The sequence below is a fragment of the Gadus morhua genome, chromosome 4 (genome assembly GCF_902167405.1).
Source record: "Gadus morhua chromosome 4, gadMor3.0, whole genome shotgun sequence".
Taxonomy (NCBI): Eukaryota; Metazoa; Chordata; class Actinopteri; order Gadiformes; family Gadidae; genus Gadus; species Gadus morhua.
Genome location: NC_044051.1, coordinates 10,756,673 through 10,779,018, shown reverse-complemented (window position 1 = coordinate 10,779,018; position 22,346 = coordinate 10,756,673). Strand labels below are relative to the sequence as shown.

At 45.7% G+C, this 22,346-nt stretch overlaps 1 protein-coding gene across 1 annotated transcript in view; it reads right to left on the bottom strand.

The window, feature by feature from the left end:
- Nucleotides 1-22,346, bottom strand: part of LOC115542935 (matrix metalloproteinase-17-like) — a 65,229-nt gene that overhangs the window by 10,877 nt on the left and 32,006 nt on the right. Inside the window, exons 2-5 of the mRNA XM_030355447.1 lie at nt 20,849-20,981; nt 20,012-20,147; nt 8,656-8,942; nt 2,693-2,869 (exon numbers count right to left, since the gene is read on the bottom strand). Coding sequence (XP_030211307.1) covers nt 2,693-2,869; nt 8,656-8,942; nt 20,012-20,147; nt 20,849-20,981 — 733 coding nt within the window. The remainder of the gene's footprint in view (nt 1-2,692; nt 2,870-8,655; nt 8,943-20,011; nt 20,148-20,848; nt 20,982-22,346) is intronic.

The window sequence follows — 22,346 nt, the reverse complement described above, 5'->3', positions numbered from 1 at the left end:
GACACCAGGAGAGGGGCTCGTCAATCACATGCCAGCGGGCTCCTGTCATCACCCCAACAGCCAATCACAATCACCCGCCAGTGTTGTCATCCCCCTCTCCTCCCTCATCGCTGCGATAAACGAGCCCTATACAAAGCGAGCCGAAAGACACAGCCCCCCTACATCCGGGCATCATGAGTCTTGCCCATCGTTAACAAAGGGATTATATTTTTTTGGGTGACGCAACAAAATAATAACCAAAATGAGCACGGTGTGTGGGTTTATAGCTATAGTCTGCACCACGCACTGATGTACGTTATTCATGCTAAATGTATTTAGCACTTTGTTTATCACCGGCCTGCTGTTGTGTGTATAAGTGTGAGGATCATGTAGTGTCTATGGATGTCCACCGGGGGAGCTCCAGCCTGTGCTGCCAAACAGCGCGGCGTCACATGCTATGCGTTCAATGGGCCACTTGCTTTAGGGGAGAATTCTTAATGATTCAACTCCATTCAATTCATATAATTCAATGTACAAGAACCTCCACCTTCCTGCCCTACAACCTCAAATTTAGCTCTATAAAGCTCTGTATAGTCATCTTTTCTCTCTCTCTCTCTCTCTCTCTCTCTCTCTCTCTCTCTCTCTCTCTCTCTCTCTCTCTCTCTCTCTCTCTCTCTCTCTCTCTCTGTCTCTCTCTCCGTCTCTTTCTCTCATTAGCCTCCTCATCTCTGAAGGTCTCTCTCTCACTCTGAGGTGTTCTGCATTAAGCAGCCCCAACGCCACAAGGAAGGAACAATGAAACCTTAAAGCTTTCCAACCATATTTCTACAGCTGTGCTCATTAAATCAATCCTCATTCATCCCTACTTCCTACTCAGAGAGGAGAGACTTCCGGTCCATGTTCTTCTATATTGTGTGTGTTTCTCTGTTTGTGTGTGTGATTGTGTTTGTGGGTGTGTGTGTGTGTGTTGTTCCGATTCTTTGTGTGTGTGTGTGTGTGTGTTTTTGGTGTATGTAAGTTCTTGTGAGCAGGAAGACAATGTTCTCTTCTCAGCTGTGTTGTTGGTGTGTATGTTTGTGTGTGGATCAACATTATGCTGTCAGGGTGTTGTAAAATAAAGAGCTTAAGAGAAACCCAACGGGGGGTCAGAGGAGCATTAGGAGAAGAACACTAACACAAAGACAGGTGGCCGTTAGACTCAAAAGCCGGCAGACTGCACAATTATATAATCAAATCATTTTGATTGTGGTTTTCAACTGATAGATAGCCTACAAGTCTGGATCAAACATAATATAGAGGAGGCACTATAGGGGAGAGAGAAACGTAATAATAATTGAACCAACCACATTAAAAAGTCTGAGAGTAGCTACAGGCACTCATGAAAATATTTGCCTGTTCCAAGGCCAACCAGTAAAATTATACAAAAATAACATTATTATGTTCAATTGAAAGTCTCAAGTAGGGCAGTATTTTAAAGTCAATGAGATACAAAATAATTGTAATCCTTTTAGAAACCTTCTTCACTTTGTCGTCATTATAAGAAGCCATATTAGCGGAGTCTGCCGACTCCAGCGGTTTCCGATACCAAGTCAAGCACACTCTTAATTCTGAAGCGAGGGAATATAACGATTTTTACACATAAAATGATTCAGTGGCTGCCAAAATGATGCCGTACTATAATTGGGTATTTTAAAACAACTGCTTGAGACTTTGAGCAGTAAACAGCTGTTGTTTGGTTTTTCAGACCGAAGATTGGCCAAAGAAGGGCAACAAAGGATCGCAAGGTAGCGTTGTGAAACTCGACCGCTCGCTATTAACGTATAGCCGTCTGTGGCTATTGTATGACAAAGGCACCGTGCTTACTTATAGTTGTTGAAAGCTGGCGATGCATGTGCTCATCCAAAAACAAAAATACAAACTTCATATATTCACTTCAAGTATTTCCACTGGAGAGAGACTGATGAATGATAACGCTGGGTTCCTTGGCAAACATTGAAATAGTTCCACTTATTTGTATTACATAGCGCAAACAAATCCCTGTTGTGGTTATGATGGATGTGTCAATACTGTCCAATCCGCTCTTAAATCACGCTCGGTGATTTGACAAGGTAAATCTCTAAAGATGCCGCGCTCTCCTATATTTCTTTAGGCCTTTATGATTTATTAGTTTATTTGACTTGGTGGGCAATTTGTTAACTCTTTGATCAGTTTACTTTGTTACCCTTATCATTGTAAAATACATGATTCTGCCTTTTGACTATTGTCAAAATCATTGGTTGTCAAATGGGGGTACTTTGGAGTACTGCAGGTGGTACCCAGAAACAAAATATATATACATCCTTTTTTCCCCCCAGAGCAAGTTTCAATTCTGAAAGCTTAATTAAGAATATTTGCACCCTTTTAATGTTCATGTTTGCACTTCCAAATAGAACACACATTTATTATTTATGTTCTATAAATATTTTTGCTCGAAAAAATGTTTTGTGCCAGTAAAGGGGGTACTCAGCTGAAATGTTTCTTAGTACACTAGTAGAAAAGGTTTGAGAAACACTGGTCTAAAAAATGTCAAGCAAAGGAAAAACCCGATCAAACGCAAGTACGCTACGAGCTGAAAGTATGTGCAGTCCACTTTCGTGTTTCTGTATTCGAGAGTCACTTCAAGAAAGTACAGATGTCACCTCCTTCTCAGGCAGTGTGGGGATACTTTGCGTACCGTAGAGCTGCCAGACGCGGACCTTGTCTTCGTAGGGCAGGTCGTACTTCAGGGGGTCTCCCACGGGCCCCTGGTAGTACGGCCTCATGATGGACTCCAGGGCCGAGGTGTGGACCAGCCCGATGGCGTGGCCAAACTCGTGGACGGCCACCGCAAACAGGTCCATGCCGTGGGTGTCTGGAGGGAGAGAGAGAGAGAGAGGGAGAGAGACACAGACAGACAGACAGACAGACAGACAGACAGACAGACAGACAGACAGACAGACAGACAGACAGACAGACAGACAGACAGACAAAGACAGATAGAGAGACACCGACAGATAGAGAGACACGACAGATAGAGAGACACGACAAACAGAGAGACAGAGAGAGAGGGAGGGAGGGAGGGAGAATCAAATATTTGAATTTTAGTCCTTATTTGAAGTATTGTACTGGAATAAATCACAAAGTAAATTAATGTCCCTGTTCACTCAAATCTGAACAGGGATGCAATAAATTCAAAGGTGATAATGTATTTGCTTTCCATCATAATGTGCTAAAGAAAACAGGTTGTTAAGCAGTACTTGATCTAAATCTTGCGAATCTAGCTGTCTCACAAGGTGAGAGGGTTCTAGACAGGGTGGACGAGCTACACTCATGGTTATGTCTGATGGCAACTTTGCAATCCTTATTTCATGCGTCGTTGGGTAAGATTGTTATAATGAGTGATGTCGTAAGACGAAACGCACCACACACCATTGCGTTATACTGTAAGTGTCGGACTCAGCCAGCATTAACCCCTCCCCAAGCGGAGCTCCACGCATCCACACACACCTCGGTGGAGGGAAACACAGTTGGCGTCGAAGCACCATGTTGTCACGTCGAGGGGTAACAGAAAGAAGGGAGTCGGTGCAGAGTGGGACGCACTTGTGGATTTTCACAGTTTTTTCCCTATTTTAGTTAGAGTTCAAAAAAGAAAAATCAAAGGAGACGTTCAAAACAAAAAATAGAATATTGGGTTCAATGGCACTTTAAAGTAGCACATGGATAATGTATGGATAATGGTTTCAACACTACTACTACTACCATCATCGTGCTGGTAAAGGATGTACAATGAATCATCTTGAATCTCAAACTCATCTATATATGCTTGAAAGCCAAGAGGCATGGCAGGCTCCCAGGTTTGATTTGCCAGACACGGACAAGGTGTCAGGTGAGATAACCATGGTAATGAGGTCGGACACAACCAATCAAAACGAAACACCTTTAAGGTCTTAGAGCAGATATGTCCACAGCCCGGACAAACAGCAACACGAGGAAAGCTGTAGGGAACCTCGTTTGTCTGGGCTCTTTGAAGCAGCACGAAACCTGTGGCTTTAGGAGATTTCATTCAGACGTTCCAAAAACGGGGCTGGTGTGCCGGCGTGTTACGGTTTGCTAGCTTATCATCCCCCTTGGTGGTTTGGGCTCAAGCCTGGGCTTGCTGTGAGCCTTTAGCTTGGCTCCTTGGGCTAGGGAGACCACATCGTGCCAGAGATCAAGAAAGAAACAGAGGGGAACGGGGGACAGGCGGGTGTGGCCCTAGCAGCTGAAATACACAGGAGCACAAGGCGCAGGTAGAGGTCAGAGCAGAGAGACACCTGCAAGGAGAAAGGGAGCATGGCTTCCTGTTTTGAACCTCGTCGGCATGGTAGCGCTCAGGCCTCACTCACAAGAGGGAGAGAGAGAGAAAGAGAGACACACATACACGTGCACACATACAAACACAGACAAACACAGACACAGACACAGACACACACACACACACACACACACACACACACACACACACACACACACACACACACACACACACACACACACACACACACACACACAATAAGGAAGCTACAAAGTACTAGCGATGCAATATGTTTTCAGCAGCAACAGATCTTATCAGTTTTTTTTGACAGCCGTAATCATTGTGTGCTATAACAGATGCTGTAGATACAGTGGGTGATTCACATTTGGGGACTAACCGCTCAAGTCAAAATCAATCAGAGATTCTCTTCATCTCTGCTCTATTTGTAGATATCTAATTGTTTATAAAAAAGACAAGATTGTTACCCAAGGAGCGTGGGTGATCATCAGCACACAGATGAAAAAAATATTTGTTTGTGGGGGGGGGGGCACTACTGGACAAATCATCGAGTACCATTCAACACCCTATTGGTTGATTTGCATGTAGGATGTATCAATATATTAAACTGCACAAATTATCATCAAGTACCAATCACTACCCTATTTGTTAATTTTCATTTAGGATGTATCTATCATAAATGACTCAGGAAAGAAACTCAGGAAAGAATCTTTTTTCCATCAAGCTCTCGGCAACATGGAACTTGGATGCCAGGATGGGTTTTATTGAGAGTTTGATTTGAATGTCTTTTCAATTAAAGTAGAATGGTTAAATTAAATTAATTCCATTGGACACTAGCCATCACTCAACCCGCTGGCTGTTTGGCTAAATGGGTCATTTAACATTGGGCTGGCCTTGCTCCAAATGCCCAGTAACAATAGAACACTAACTATACACTGATTAAGCATGGCCTTGGAGTTCCTTCATTTAAGGTCATACTGAGAATCAACGGTACATTTCATGTTTAAAGTATTCACGTAGAGGTGCATTTGTTTGAAACATTCCTCCTTCTTGAGCTACAATCATTAGCTGAATATGTTTTTATCATCTCAAGATCTGGTGTCATCGTTTAAAAACCGACAGCAATGTAAACACTTTGTGATGTATGTGATAACAAGCTAACTAAGCATAACTAGAAAAAACTGATAATGTTATCAGCTTATTCCATGTCTTGCTCCTGGAGAGACGAAACAACATAACTGGTCTGACGTAAATCCACCAGTAGAAACTAGACTCTTTAATCTACGATGCATCCCGAACACAGAGGGTGCGATAATAAGGTCATATGACCTTATTAGAAGCACAACTTTGTACTCGTTTTTGCAGGGCTCCTTTTCAAAGTTTCCCTTGAATAACTTTGCAACAAGTCATTGAGACATCATTCATAGATTCATCCGTCAGGAAATTAAAATATGGATCTACCAATATGAAAGTCTGGATCCGCTCGACTTCCAGAGCAAGTCCTTCTCACCTCCGGCCGTCTGGATCGACTTTCATTATTAAAGTCTCTCCTCTCCTTCCCCCACTAAACTCCACCGTTCACCTCCAGCGCCTCTCCCTCGTTCCATCCCCCTCCCCCTAGGAGCCAGGCCCCGGGACACCTGTCTATCAGCAAGCCAAACACCTCGCACACAGAAGGCAGAACCCGCGCAGAGGCACCACCCCCCCCGGCTGTCTCTGCTCCGTCTCCCCCCCGTCTGGGTCTTGACCAGATGGGGGTCTAATTGGAGCAGACGGGGCTGTCCCGTGACGCAGGGTCTACAACCTTGACAGGCAGCAGTGGTGGGGACGAGGGGAGGTTAAGGCCCCAACATTGCCCCCCCCCCCCCCAGCTGTGGGTAGTCTGGCAGGCTGATGCCCCCCCCGCCCCCACCCCTACACACGGCACCCCCAACGCCCATACCCTTTTTGACACGAGGGTGATGTAGTGGGTGTCAAACACAACCCAGGAATCTCATTGCAGGACGCCATTGCGGCATCGGTTGCTGAAATGGGAGCTGGGAAACCGGACCCCTAACACCACCGGGAGCACGTTTCAGCAGCGCACTATGACCTCTCCCCTTTCACCTTGGCGGCTGGGAGACGTTTGCGGGGCGGCAACAGGCAGTAAATTAAGGTTTACCACACGGCTCTCTGGGATACTGGACAGTTCTCCTCTCCGGGGTGAGATGAGATGAAGTGCAGTGAGGTGACAAGGGGAGGAGAGGGAGGGGAGGGGAGGAGAGGAGAGGAGAGGTGAGGGGAGGAGAGGGAGGGGGAGGGGAGGGGAGGAGAGGAGGGGGAAGGTGATGAAGCGAGGAGGGGAGGGAGAGGGGAGGTGACATCAGGGGGGGAAGGAGAGGTGAGGGGAGGTGGGATGATGGGAAGGGAGGAGAGGTGAGGGGAGGAGAGGGGAGGGGAGGAGAGGAGAGGGGAGGGGAGGTGAGGGGAGGAGAGGAGAGGGGAGGAGAGGAGAGGAGAGGGGAGGGGAGGAGAGGGGAGGGGAGGAGAGGGGAGGGGAGGAGAGATGAAGAGAGGCTGGGAGGGAGAGCAGAGGTGAAACAAGGGGGGAAGGAGAGCTGATTGGAGGGGAGCTGAGAGGAGATTGGTGAGTTACGGAGAGCTAAAACTTTGTGAGGGGAGTTGAGATTTGTGAGCATCTTCACAATAACATAATTATATACAACAAACAAGGTTAGTGTAGTCGTGGTGACGCTGACAACATTAGGTCTTGCATTCACATGCTGGTCCAGTAGACTCCTCCTCTCAACCTCCATTAAAAGGAGAACCAAACCGGCTCTCTGCTACTTGTGACAGGTGTGTCACGTCAACGCTTCATAAGCAGGTACTGGGTAACCAAATCCGCCCATGAGATGGTGTGCATGCAACAACGTTTGTTTAACTTATAGGGAGCAAGATGTCTGATGAAAACTGATTTGGTTCTCCTTTCACACGTTAACTAAAGCACATCATCTACTATGAAGCTTTTAGGAAAATGTAGTTTCAGCAAAAGATCAACATTTTTGTAAGCACTATGCCTAATTAAGTGACTTTATTTAATGTTGCAGATAAACCTGGAATGTAGACATTAATTTATATTGTCTGGACCGAAAAGCAAATTCATTTGTAATTAAAAGGCTCAGCCATGCCTTACTTGCTGATACCTCCTTTGTTTTTATTTGGAAATAAACCTCCAGAGACTCAGTATCTCTGAGAGGTTTACTTTTATAATCAGAAGTTTGAATACGGCTAGATTAAGTTTGTTTTTTTCTAATTATAAAGGACAGACGGTGGACAGATGGAAAGATTCGAAGTCAAGAGAAGACGGAATTCATCACAACCTAGATTAGCCAGGTTGAATGTATGGAATATTAAAACATTAATACATATACGTAAGAATAGATTCAAGTATTCAGACGATGAGCTGAGAGAAGGACCACGAGTTGGACGTTTCGTCTGACAGCTAGTGTGCTACGTTTGATTCGTAAAACTTTGAAGGAACAGAGGAACAGACAATTTTTCGACATCTATTTCCACTTTGATTTGTACTGTTCTGACCACTTCCCTCCGTCTGTGCCTCATGCTTCAGACCACTTCAGAAGTCTGTGGGAGTTCTTCGGGTCAATTCCTGACACTCTTTGGTTCGGCTTCATCCTTCAACACCGCCACCCCCAAGACACCCACACACACACACACACACACACACACACACACACACACACACACACACACACACACACACACACACACACACACACACACACACACACACACACACACTCTAAGTGTAGGTAGACACACACACGCATGCATGCATGCACAAATCTCTCCCTGTCACTCTTTATTCTTGATTTCTCACAAAGTGACAGGATGAGAGTCAGACAGTCAGACAAATATGTTTAAGATTGATGAAACACAGTCTGTGTCTGTGCACACACAGACACACACACACACACACACACACACACACACACACACACACACACACACACACACACACACACACACACACACACACACACACACACACACACACAAATACACCCAGCCATACATTCCCGACCACACACCCCTCCCGGCCAGATACACACAAACACACACACAGTCCGACCCACCCACAGGAAGACGCACATCCACCCACCCAAATCCACACACCCCTCCCACCCAGACACACACAAACACACACCCCTCCCACCCAGACACACACAAACACACACCCCTCCCACCCAGACACACACAAACACACACCCCTCCCACCCAGACACCCACCCACATACACACCCAGACACACACACACACACACACACACCATCCTAACCCAAGCTCACCTGGGGACCTGAAGGTCCAGGCCTCGTCGTCGTCAAAGTGCGTGTCGCCGGCCGTGAAGCGCTCTCCGGGGAAGAAGGCGTGGGCCACGGTGCCCCCCGGCCCGTCGAAGGGGTAGCCGTCGTCGTGGTCCGCCTTGGTGAAGTCGATCTGGATGTCAGCTTCGCTGCCCGCCACCTCGTGGAAGTTGAGCGGCGCGATGTCGCTCCACACCTTGAGCGCGTAGTGCATGAGCGCCCGCACCGTGTCCCGCCCCAGCAGCGCCGACTCCTTGGGGAACGTCCTCACCCTGGGGGGGGGGGGGGTCAAAAAGTGGAGAAATGTTCAACTTTTCATGCAACTTTTCCGGGCCAATCAGATCGCGTTACCCATACGACAGACACGCCCCCTGTCGTCCGTCGACGGACGTGTACAGTGTGAACGCGGCGTAAAAGAGTTGAAAATGACCTCAAGGAATCCCGGGTCTGAATCTTAATCACGACCACCTGCACACGTGAGGGTCGTGACACTGCCACTACAAGGGGCAGGGCTAGGCCTCAGCATGATAACGACCTACTTGACCACACCTGAGTACTGGGGGTGGGGTCATTAAAGCAGGTTCACTCTCCTTCAGGTAGACACCCCCTCGGTTGAAGCAGACACTCTGCTGCTTTACTCCTTCACATTGGGCACTTTGCTTTATCTAATTCGTACCCCACTTGAATTTAAACTAATGATCCCTAGACATTTGTATCGCCTTGTTTGGTACCATTTCAAATAAATTACCTTTTGGATTTAAGATTGAATTCTGTTTGACTCCCGTTATTATGTGATGCTGTTTGACCCCCGCGTTAGAGTGGACAGACCTACGGCAGCAAGGAGGTGGTGGTGGAGGACACAGTGGGAGGTATGGTAGCGTAGGTGGAGACGGGGGAGGGATGGGAGCTCGGCTTTTATGGGGGAGTGACCTTGGAGATCTTCCCAGCATGCATAGAGAGAGCGATGTCGTTTCAGATGCATGGGTTTAGTGGGGACAGGAGAGAGAGAGGGACTTCTGATAGTATGTATGTTGTGCGTCCTTGCAGTTAAAAATAGTATTCAGCATTGTGTAGAATCTGATTCTACCTATCTTTGTTGTATATGGGGAATGGGTTAACCTAGCAATTGTAAGTGCGTGGCAATTGGTTCTCTGAACGTCCTTACTGTAGCGACAGCGATATATATTCTTGTTTCTCTTTCATTTGACAAATGTACTTACTGTAAGTCGCTTTGCCTTGTCAAATTCTTCGTCACAAAAAAATGTGTTCTCGTCTTCTTTTTTTTCCCATGAACTCTTAACTGGGGTACACAGCTACAGTACGTAGTAAGAGTACAGAAAATACGTTGCGGTAGACTACTGACTTTGTGAAGTGACTTTAAACCTAATTAAACCAGCATGTAAGTAGTTGAGTTGGCTAAGTACGTTGTAAGGTATGTAACATAAGCAAGTTAGTAAGTTATCTAAGGAGTCCTAAGAGAGTAAGTAGGTTAATAAGGTCGATAGAAAAAGTAACCAAGTAAGGAGGTGAGTAAGTTCAAGGCAAGTAAGTCAATCACAGTTCAAAAGCCACCGTGGAATCAGGAGAGAGGGTGTTCGTGGGGGGTGAACATGCAATGCAAAAGGGACTGATGACAAAAAGGGATAAGGGCACCCCAGAGAGCCGAGGGGGAGATGAGAGAAGCGAGGCTACGAGAAAGAGAACGGGTTGATCCATCTTTCAAAGCAAGGTCACGTTTCTCAGCAATTTAGCATATCACAAGAGACGAAGGCAGCCGTTTGAACATTAAGAAAGTTAGCGTGAATTCAATAGAGAATGAAACAATGCTCTCCTTCAACGCACGGCAGGGTGCCTGATGTAAACTCACATCAGACCGCCTCAGAGGAATCTGTTATCGCTACAAAACACTCCAGAAATTACACCAAAACAAATCAACTTGAAGAATTATTATAAATAATGACCACACTTGAGGCTCAGGGAACCTATCTGGTTAAAGTCGGAGGCTGTAGTCATGGTGACTGTTAAATGAAAACATACACAAATGTGGGTTAAGTATTCCAAAATTGGGGAAAGGCAAAACTAAAAAAAAAGGGAAATAAAGTAGGATTATAATGACAGAAATGGACAGAAGAGGGAGGAGTCTAAATCTAAAGGAGGACAGAGTAAAAACAGGAGACGGGGAAAAGGGAGAGACAAGGTGTGCGAGGAGGTCGAGAGGTGTTACGTATCAAGTACGGGGGACGACACCGTCAGACAGAAAGAGCATTAGAGCAGCGGGAGAAATATGCAGAAGTGAAAGAGCAAGGAGGATGGAGAGGTGGAGGAGGTAGTAAAATGCTAAACAGCTCGGCAGAACGAGTTCGCCGGCCGCGGGGACCTTCTTGCCAGCTCACGCATGAAAACTACAGATTCTGTTCGCATATTTCATTGTCATTGCGTCCAGCATTTTTTTTTGGGGGGTTTCCATTTCATGGCCAGGGGCACTCAACCTGCACACAAGGCAAACAGTAACAAAAGCCCTGGAGCCCATTTGGCATCTGTTTGAAGCAAGACTTGCTGCTCGTAAATTACCAAAAATCTCTCTCTCTCTCTCTCTCTGTCTCTCTCTCTCTCTCTCTCTCTCTCTCTCTCTCTCTCTCTCTCTCTCTCTGTCTCTCTCTCTCTCTCTCTCTCTCTCTCTCTCTCTCTCTCTCTCTCTCTCTCTCTCTCTCTCTCTCTCTCTCTCTCTCTCTCTCTCTCTCTCTCTCTCTCCACTCATGTTTTTTCCCCCCCTTTCCAGCGATCATTATGGCCATCTTCTGCACTCTCCTTTTGTAATCCCCACTATTTCTTTATCCCTCTTCTTCTATCCATCTATCGCTTGTTGATTGCATAAAGAAGTGTCAAGTGGCAATCACTTTCATAGGAGAGCCATTTCAAGGTGACCCATGCTGTACAATATAACCTTGGTAACATGTGAACATTAAGATGGTGAGAATCTTGTGATGTACTATCTTTACATTGCCTCTCTGACAAAGTCTAGGCAGAGAAACAATTTATTAATGGATATGCAGCATACAATGCGGCATCTGTTGATTTTTATGCGGGTAAAATCAACAGCATGTGTTAATCAGCGCAGGCCAATCACTTATATATAATGCAGAACAACCTGGTCTCTGATGAAGTGGTGAGTCCAGTGGACGAGCATGAAGTTCATAGAAAAAAAACATAATCTTTTCTTTCTATCCCTTTTAGTGCTGAAAACCCCACTAAACCTTGTGCGGAGACACACAGTCATACACCCCACTGGGGGTAAAACAGTAGGCTATCCCGGCAAAGCTACCAGCATGAGGCAGGGCCTGTGATGATTGTTACATTGAAAGTAGTCGCGGGAGCCTGACTCATTCACTGGCTGTGTGTGTTGCACTGAGCATGAGAAACACCCGGGCCGTTATTACAGTCAATAGGGTTCATCAGAGAACCCATCACATACACTAATGCCACCATCCACCGGGCTGTGTTCTTATTAAGCCTTTTCATTTGACTAGTCCTGTTGCATTGATCCTCGCAGCATGAATAGCATGATGTAATTTGGCCTAATTACTGCCACTTGCCGTGAATCACATTGCCTGCTAACGTTGTTCAATTAATATAATGCGTTGAATAATGTGACACAGATTGCAGTGTTGAAGAGCGCGTATTGGGCGTTCCCTCCCAGACTGGTGTTTTTATTAGCATCCTAATGACTCCGTCTTATCGTGTTCCCAATCGGAACGCCCACGGGGGTGTAGCAACAAGGTAAGTGCCTGGCGGATCCATTAAGACATTTGTGGTTTTAGAGCAGTGACAATCTGTTCAAAAACGTTTCTGTGGTAGATTGAAAGGTGGCAGCGCGGTTGTTTGAGTGCTCTCAGCATGCGGTCCGCTCCGGGGTGAACTCATTTCCAACCGGTGTTCCGCAAGGAATAAGAGTCAGCTCTGCCGGCGCGGTTCAACTTAGAACCTGGGAAACGGATGATTGTTGGTTTCCCGGCGTGATCCGATCGAATCTCTGCTGCTACCTCCAGCTAGCAAGCTACACGTAAACTGTGAGAGTATCCTACCACCAGTTATACGTTACGACACAGCGGTTATATGTTGTGTTATATTGTCAATATGTACGCTTTACAGCTGGGCCTGAATACCAGGTGATTCATTACCTGACCACTGTTTAGCGGAAAACAGCAGTTAATGTCGTATCTGGGTGTAAATGTTCTGAAACTGGTCAAATACACCTTGTGTTTAAATTAAGAAAATATATTTCTTAATTTATATTTAATAAATGCTTTGCTTCTATGGAAATACAAGTAAATATCTGGACATATTTCCTGATTATTTAACTCTTCAAAGACACCGTTAAGCAGACCTGCACTTTGACAGAATGTACCGGTTCTGTTAGATACCCAGGAGAGCCTGCGCTGACTGATACCTGCTATCAGCTCTACATGAGCTGACGAAAGCTCTCCCCGGTTTCCCTCTGCTTCACACACACCTCAACTGGCTCCAGCCACGGCCAAGATCCCGTTGCCTTAATCCTCCCTACACAACGCAAGAGAGCTCCAACCCACGTGAGACCGGCTGTACGGTAGCAGATATCCCTCGCACTGTGGAATCCTATACCTCATGGAACCCTGCCTGTATCTGCGCGATGAGCTTCCTTCTGCTACTGCTGGGTGTGTGGGGACTGGGCCTAGCTCTTCTATTTAACACTAGGATTCTCGTCTCACAGGTCTGCCTGTGCAACCCTGGACGAATGCACGCATGCACACATGCATGCGTGGCATACACACACACACACACAATGATGCATGCATGCATGCTCACACGCAGCCACAAACGTACACATTGATGCACGGCATGCACACGCACACACTCACGCACTCATCCACACGCCAGTTGCGATCAGTCTATATAAACTGTGAATGCGACCCATGCCCGGGTTTCTTGAAGAAGACTTTTTAATTACCCATCATTATTTGCGTTAAAACATTGTAACATCTTTTTTCTTTTCCCTCTAGTTTACTTCATTTTGACTCCGGTTGTGCGTCTGCCTGGGTTACTTTGGATCTTGATGTGACTCGAGTCTACGCTGAAATGGAATGCTGCCCGGTGCTCAGCATCTCCGCCGCGTGGTCGCTGTCATCTCTCCCGCTTTCATGAAGGAGGGGGGGAGGGGGGAGCTGAATTCGCCTCGGCTTTTAAATCATAGGACACAGCGCCTCTAGACTCCCCCAGTCGGGACTCAGCTGAGTTACACATTCCCACGGATCCTCCTGTTTCACACATCTGTCGGCCGTCACATCAACTCCGTCGTTAAAAATCCCTTTTTTTTTTACAATAGAAGTTATGTTATATTGTATTCAAGAATACACCCGGTTTGGCTGAAGGAGGCGTTGCCAACGCACAATTAAGAAGAATCCACTTGAAAAGCATTGGCACGTACTGTGCCAAGCATATACCCAACACACACACACACACACACACACACACACACACACACACACACACACACACACACACACACACACACACACACACACACACACACACACACACACACACACACACACAGCAGGCGATAGATTCCATCCAACTCATTTTTATGTTGTTTTATGAGCAGTTTTTCCCTTCTCCGTCCATAGATTCACAGACGGATTTCTTCACTCTTTTGTCACATGAATAATTGGAGGATACGGTATACGGTAGACATGTACGTCTACTTAGCCCGATATTACAATTCACACGTCGCTTTACACCACTTCTAACGGCTCCAACTCCAGAAGACATTGTACTCTCTTCTCCTCGAAGAATAATACCGGCTTAAACCGAATCAAAAGGGAGCCTCTACTCAGCTCCACTAATGAAGGAAAAGAAGCCTAGGTCCTCGTTTCCCCCCCCCCCCCCTCCTCCTCTCCAGCATTCGTTAACACAACTCATGCTACACCTTCTTCCCTGACAGGCCTACTGCACGTCAGACACGCACACACACGCGCAGTGGCATAGCTTAGTTGTGCTAGGCCTCGGGGCAAGATCGCGCTGGGCCCCCCCCCCCCCCCCCCCACACGCACACACACACACACACACACACGCAAATGCATCCACTCCCCCATAGGGCCTAAGCCAACAGCCGCCACAACGAGAGAACGCAAATTCATCATCAGAACCATGGACAGAGACTTAGCATCCCTAGATCACACGTCAAAATCACGGAAACATTATTAGGACCACGTACACTGTATTTGCATCACATCAAAAACAAAACATAAATACTCCATTCAGCTGACCACACAACTACATTTCCCAAACAGCACAACTATGGCCTAATCAAAATGGCCAATGGTAACATACTCCTACATGGCACAGCGGCCATAACCAATAATAAAATAACAACTGCTCTTACCCGTTCAGAAGTTAACTCTGCGTGCCTTCTGTTCAGCAAACTTGTTGATAATAGAGGTGAAATCCAATTTCCTTGCTCTTTCATTCTCGATAGAGTATGGCCAATACACTCAATCGCTACTGTGCCATGGCGCTCCTTAGGGAAGTCTTTATCAATTTGAGCTTGGAAAATGACCGCTCTGCCATGGCTACTGTCACTGGTATGGTGAGGTACAGGAAAAACGCTGTGCAAACATTTCGAAATGCGCGCCAGGTGTTTCTTCTCTTTACGTTTTTTAGTACCACTTTTTAGCTTGCAAAACATTGCAATGGTATGGCTTAGCTTTTAACAATATGTTAGAGTTGGAGACACTAGCTGTGTTCGAAGTCGTTCGCTATACACTCACTCACTATTCCCTGTATAGTGTTCATGATATAGTGCACTATATAGGGAACGAACAAACGAGGATTCGGACACTACGCTGAACATTTTTAAACGTCATGTGCGTCAGTAAATGCGCCGGGTATTTGCGTGACGCAGACAGATGGGCCCACATCATGTAAACAATCCGGGCACTCAAGAGGAAAGCTGGAGGTTGGATTGATGTTGAATGTTACATTTCCTTGTTCAAATCTTTTTAAATTAATTTTGAATGTTACATTTTCTATGTTAGATTCCAAATAATTTGTTGACGTTTCTAAACGAAGACAGCGGCTCCATCATTAAATGTATTCGTTTTCGCGATTAATCAGCTTCTTCTTCTCCTTCGGAAAAACACGACCGCATTGCATTGTGGTATACGGGAGTATCATGTAGGGACGTCGTATGTACACTCAAAACATCACAGTGATTGGTCGAACAGATTTCCCAGCAGGCCCTATTCTTTTGTAAATGTTGAAACCGCGCGGCGACCGTCGGGCGGCCGCGCGGGGGCCCGACGGGCGCTAGGCGGGGCCCACGCGGCCGGGCCCCCGCGGACCCCTAGGGCCCCGGGGCCCCGCCCCGGAAGCCCCGGCCCAAGCTACGCCCCTGCACACGTGCGCAGCACGCACACAACATCAACAATACTGATGAACCTCTGCTGCGCAGAACTCCTGCCGGCACCTGTCGGCTAACACTGCACCTCGGAACGCCTCGGAACGCCGCGGAGCACCGCTTGTTATCCGAACACGTTGGCGGTGTTCATTTGGCTCGCTCAGACGATGCATTCTCGAATGGCCGCCGTGCTTCGAGGCTGTATTATTCTGGAACAGTTGATCCCTGCCACACGCCCCCCTAGATGGGCTTACTGGGGTCCTCTGCCACCGGGACACCGGAATAATGTAGAGAACCGGTTTATTGCAGGGTTGGAGCCCTTGGTTGCAGTCAGAGCAGGCGCTGCTGCCTCCTGACAGGTCACAGCACTCCTTTGAGGAGTGCCGCTTCACCCAGCCGAGGTCTAGCCGACCACCACACACACCATGTATGCTATCTAGGGTCCTAAGGCCTAAAAAAAAAAAAAGTTTGGTTCCTGTTGGTTGTCAGTTGAGGTCATGGGTAGGTAGGGAATTTATGTTATTTTTTTATTTAATTTTTTCCAGCGGCAGCGAATGATAAGTAGGTTGTCTTCATTTATAAACGAGAGAATGCGCTCATCCTTGTACAGAATGAAGAGGTGGTGTACAAAAACGTAATTATAGTTTGCATCAAAAAAAAAAAAAAACTTTTTTTTTTTTTTAAAGCTCATAAAATAATTTGGGTCGCACACAAATGGACAGGGTCGGTCGGAAACCGGAACCAAACAAAATTTTTTTTTAGGCCTAAGGATGGATGTATGATCCATGTATGTCTGCTGGGGCTGTTGCTGTTGGAATGCTTGCATGGTGCTGGGAGAGGACAGAGCGTTTGCTGCAATATATATGGTCAGCCGTGTAGGGTCGAAATGAAAGTCGCAAGGTTTAGCGGCTTCGTTCCGCGTTGTGGTTTAGTCCGTTAAGAGCTACTATAAAAAACATGAGTGGCTCTGTGGATGACGAACCGCTTCCTATCTGGATAAAAAGGGGCTCTTTCTGTTTTTACGAAAACACAACGATTCTTATTTCATCAATATCAATATTCCGTGTCAGCCAAATCCGTTCCCCTAGGTGCCACTCAAATCTGAAAACAATGCACCTTTAAATCTGGGAGATTATTAAATCGTCTAACTTTCATCTTACTCCCCAAACAAGACCCTGAGGTCTCGTTATTGGTGATGTTAGATGTGTGTGTACAGGCGGCCCCTTCCTGTATTTGACGGATAGTGGAACTGTTCTTTTGTCAAGAGTTTAAGCCCTAACCTCTGGGTTTTGAAGACCTTTCCTCTTGCCTTTCGGAGGGCAAAGGGTTGTGGGATGGGAGTTTGTGCAGTCGTATGATGCTGACTGCAATAAAGGGCTACAAATAAAACAAATGCTTCATAAATGTACTATCTTAAGATGCTGTTATTGATGTTGATGTTGTTCCTTGCGTTGTATTGGATTTCACTTTTTGTATTCTATGTCTTTTTCGTGAACAGGAAAAACAACATTTTCTCTAGTGGGACAGAGATAAAATTTGAATTGAAATGGAGGAAACAAACCTGAACAGAATATCAATTATTTACCGGAAGACTTCTGAAAACGCACCACACATTACCACTGCGGCATCCCGGTGGATTTCCAGATAAGCCATCCGTTTTATCATCCGCATTCGAGGGATACAGTAAAGGCTCTGTAATCCTCGGACGCAATCCGCTGTAATCTGATTGCATTCAGACGGATTTTACAGTCTGTTGATATCTCAAAGCAGACAGACAGATGTTTACAGTCTAGTGATATCTCAAAGCAGGCAGACAGACAGATATGTACATTCTAGCGATATCTCAAAGCAGACAGACAGATGTTTACAGTCTAGTGAAATCTCAACGCAGACAGACAGATGTTTACAGTCTAGAGATACCTCAAAGCAGACAGACAGATGTTTACTGTCTAGTGATACCTCACAGCAGACAGACAGATGTTTACTGTCTAGTGATACCTCACAGCAGACAAACAGATGTTTACTGTCTAGTGATACCTCACAGCAGACAGACAGATGTTTACTGTCTAGTGATACCTCACAGCAGACAGACAGATGTTTACTGTCTAGTGATACCTCACAGCAGACAGACAGATGTTTACTGTCTAGTGATACCTCACAGCAGACAGACAGATGTTTACTGTCTAGTGAAATCTCAACGCAGACAGACAGATGTTTACAGTCTAGAGATACCTCAAAGCAGATAGACAGATGTTTACTGTCTAGTGATACCTCAAAGCAGACAGACAGATGAGGACAGTTGGGTGATGCGTCATCAATCCAGTAAGACAGATGTGCACTGTGGCACAGAGCTTTGAGTGTCGTGAACACAGAGAGGAGCGAAGCCCAGGAAGAGATGGTTTGTCTGTTCCACGCTTGCGGGGACAGAGAGCCAACAGGAAGGGTTGAGTATGAGTGGCACCCGAATGAGAGGAAGGGGGGAGAGAGAGAGAGCTGGAAGAGAAAGACTGGAGAGACTAGGCGGCGAATGTGAGAGTGTGCATTGATGTAAATGTAGGCTTGCAGCCATGAAAGTGTAAGAGTTTGAGTGTGTCAGGCTTAATAACATAACATCAAAGGCCCCAGACTACTTTTAACACTGCATGAAAACATTGTTCGGTGTCATTTATGTTTTTGGGCTATTTCTCCTTGAATAAAGATAATTTATTCTAACTGCTTGCGAAGGCCGTAATGATGTCATATAAAACGTTAAAGTTTTTGCATCTTCAAAGCCTTTCTGTGACACTATAGCCAAGCTTAATGTAGGTCTCTCAATCCTACAATGTTTCTACTTGGACTATATATGGCAGCCTTTGAATACGTTTCCTCTATGATGCCATAACCAAGCTGCTGACTACAGCTTGTCACTTTGACTCCAGACCTTAGCGAAATGCACACAATGGGACTCATCGCAAAACATTTGCATATTTTCCTCTTAATTTGATCTTGCTTTTGTTCGTACACTCGGCTCGTACAAGGGTGCCAAGTCAGATTCAGCACACACTCGTAGAAAGAGGAAATTGCCCTGAATGATGTGTAAATTTGACCTGATTGTAGAGAAGTGCGCGTGTTTGTCTCAATCTGAATTAGCATAATTTATGCCCAGCAAATACTACAAGGAGAGTGGGACGAATATGAATCATGTCTTGGTACAAAAATGGCCCAACCTCTGGTATTCTGAACTCCAGCAGAGGTGAATAGTATTATAGTACTATGGTGTAATATTATAGTGTAGTATTATAGTACCATAGTATTATAGTGTAGTATTCTGACCTCCAGGAGAGGTGTATGGCATTACAGTATTATAGTATAGTATTATAGTATAGTATATCAGGGTAGTATCCTGACCTCCAGTAGAGACGAATAGTATCACAGTATTATAGTATTAGTATTCTGTCCTCCAGGAGAGGTGTATAGTATTACAGTACTGACCTCCAGGAGAGGTGTATAGTATCACAGTATTATAGTAAAGTATCACAGTATTATAGTATTAGTATTCTGTCCTCCTGGAGAGGTGTATAGTATTACAGTACTGACCTCCAGGAGAGGAGTATAGTATCACAGTATTATAGTATAGTATCACAGTATTATAGTATTAGTATTCTGTCCTCCTGGAGAGGTGTATAGTATTACAGTACTGACCTCCAGGAGAGGAGTATAGTATCACAGTATTATAGTATAGTATCACAGTAATATAGTATAGTATCACAGTATTATAGTATTAGTATTCTGTCCTCCTGGAGAGGTGTATAGTATTACAGTACTGACCTCCAGGAGAGGTGTATAGTATCACAGTACTGACCTCCAGGAGAGGTGTATAGTATCACAGTACTGACCTCCAGGAGAGGTGTATAGTATTACAGTACTGACCTCCAGGAGAGGTGTCTCTTGGTCCACTTGTTCTGGGGTTTCAGGCTCCGTCGGCTGCGGCCCGTCGTCCCGTCTGGCTCAGACACATCTGGCAGAGAACATCTGGGAGTCTGCATCAGGCCCAGCGTGGCCTGGTCTGGAGGAGAGGAGAGCATGATACAGTAAGGGTCCATGAGTAGAGTGGAGTACGATACAATGAGTAGAGTACAGAAGTAGAGTTCATTCATATAGTTGAGTACAACAGAGGAGTGCAGTAGAATAGTCCAATAGTAAAGTGGTATGTAATAAAGTTTGATACAGTCGTAGAGTATGATACAGTCGTAGAGAGAGTATAACACAGTAGATGAGTAGAATACAATAGTAGAGTAGAGTATAATAAGTAGAATGAAATAGAGAGGACTACAACATAATACATGGTAGAATAGACCAGAGTAAGGTGTAAAATAACACTGTATAATAGAGTAAAGTAGAGTGGGATATAAGAGAATAGAATGCAGGGCCTGTAAAGACATTCTTTAAAAGTTAACTTGCTTGTACCAGTTAATGGACGTGTTCAATAATTAAAGTCATAATTAAAGCTCAGTCATCTGTAGCAGGGTGACTGGCAGACAGACATAATCAAAGCTAATTCCAAACTAATTTAAGATTATTAATCTATAATGACCCATTATGGCTATTATCTATCACATCTATTAAGCCATTGGAACACAATCATCTGATAAAGGAACTTTTAGACAAACTTAAACTGACACTATGTACAAACAGGCATGCACAGATCTTCGTGTGTAGCCACTCACTCCCTCCCTCCCTCCCTTTGCACAACACATTCCCTCATACCTAGGACTCCGGTCTCTGTCAGCCCTCCAAACTTCTGCATGGCTTTAATGGCGTTGGTCAGGGCTTCCTGGGTCTGGAGCTGGCCAGTCACAGGGTCCGGGGGCGGGAGATATCCAAACTTGCTCAGCCAATCCTGAAGGAGAACAGAGTAAACAAGCTGAGTGTCAGTCAATTGTGGAGGAGAACAGAGTGAACAAGCTGAGTGTGAGCCAATCGCCGAAGAGAACAGAGTTAACAGGTTGAGTGTCAGCCAATCGTGGAGGGTTTCAGAGTTAACAGGTTGAGTGTCAGCCAATTGAGGAGGAGAACCGAGTTTACAGGCTGAGTGTCAGCCAATCGTTGAGGAGAACAAAGTTAACAGACTGAGTTTAAGACAATCACGGAGGAGAAGACTGTAAACATGCTGAGTGTCAGCCAATCGTGGGGAAGAAAAGAGTTAACAGGCTGAGTTTCAGCCAATCCAAGAGGAGAAAGTAATTACCAGGCAAGTGTCAACCAATCCCGTAAGAAGAACAGGGTTAATATTCGATTAGCTCTCAGTGTTCCCAACACTTGACACTGGGAGACACCTGCTGATGTTTACGGACCAGGTTGGAGCCTCTGCACGTATACCCTCTGGCGTTCCAAACAGACCTGTAAATGGGATATGTTCCTCGTTCCTACGGACGCAACACGGCTGCGACTGACGGTTCATTATTGAATATTCTCATTAATTATTCCTCCTGCCTTAAACGTGGATCCGTTGATACAAGCCAGGAAACACTGGAGTAATCAATCATTTAATAACGATGTGAACCAGAGAAAGATAACCAAAAGCCTGGATTACTGAAGCAGCAGAAGAGTGTAGCGCAAATGGCATTATTACAAAATGATGAACGACTAATACAATTTGGAAATTATAATAAACAAATGTTCCTCAGCTTCTGACAATTGACTAATCGTTTCAGCACCAAACATGCACACTCCTTAAAACGAGAGCCAACATTCCCCCCCCTCCAAAGAAACTGCTACTGCCTGACTCCAGGCCAATTTAAATGAAATAGCACGCCATCCTAGAATCTCAAACTCTATTAGCTCAATAACATTCAAACACATTTTAATCCTGCTGCCCCCTTTCTCCTTCAACGTCCCCTCCCTCCCTCTCTCTCTCTCTCTCTCTCTCTCTCTCTCTCTCTCTTTCTCTCTCTCTCTCTCTCTCTCTCTCTCTCTCTCTCTCTCTCTCCCTCCCTCCCTCCCTCCCTCCCTCCCTCCCTCCCTCCCTCCCTCTCTCTCTCTCTCTCTCTCGCTCTCTCTCTCTCTCTCTCTCTCTCTCTCTCTCTCTCTCTCTCTCTCTCTCTCTCTCTCTCTCTCTCTCTCCCTCCCTCTCTCTCTCTCTCTCTATCTCCCTCCCTGCCCCTCTCCCTCCCCCCCCCCTCTCTCTCCCTCTCTCTCTCTCTCTCTCTCTCTCTCTCTCTCTCTCTCTCTCTCTCTCTCTCTCTCCCTCCCTCTCTCTCTCTCT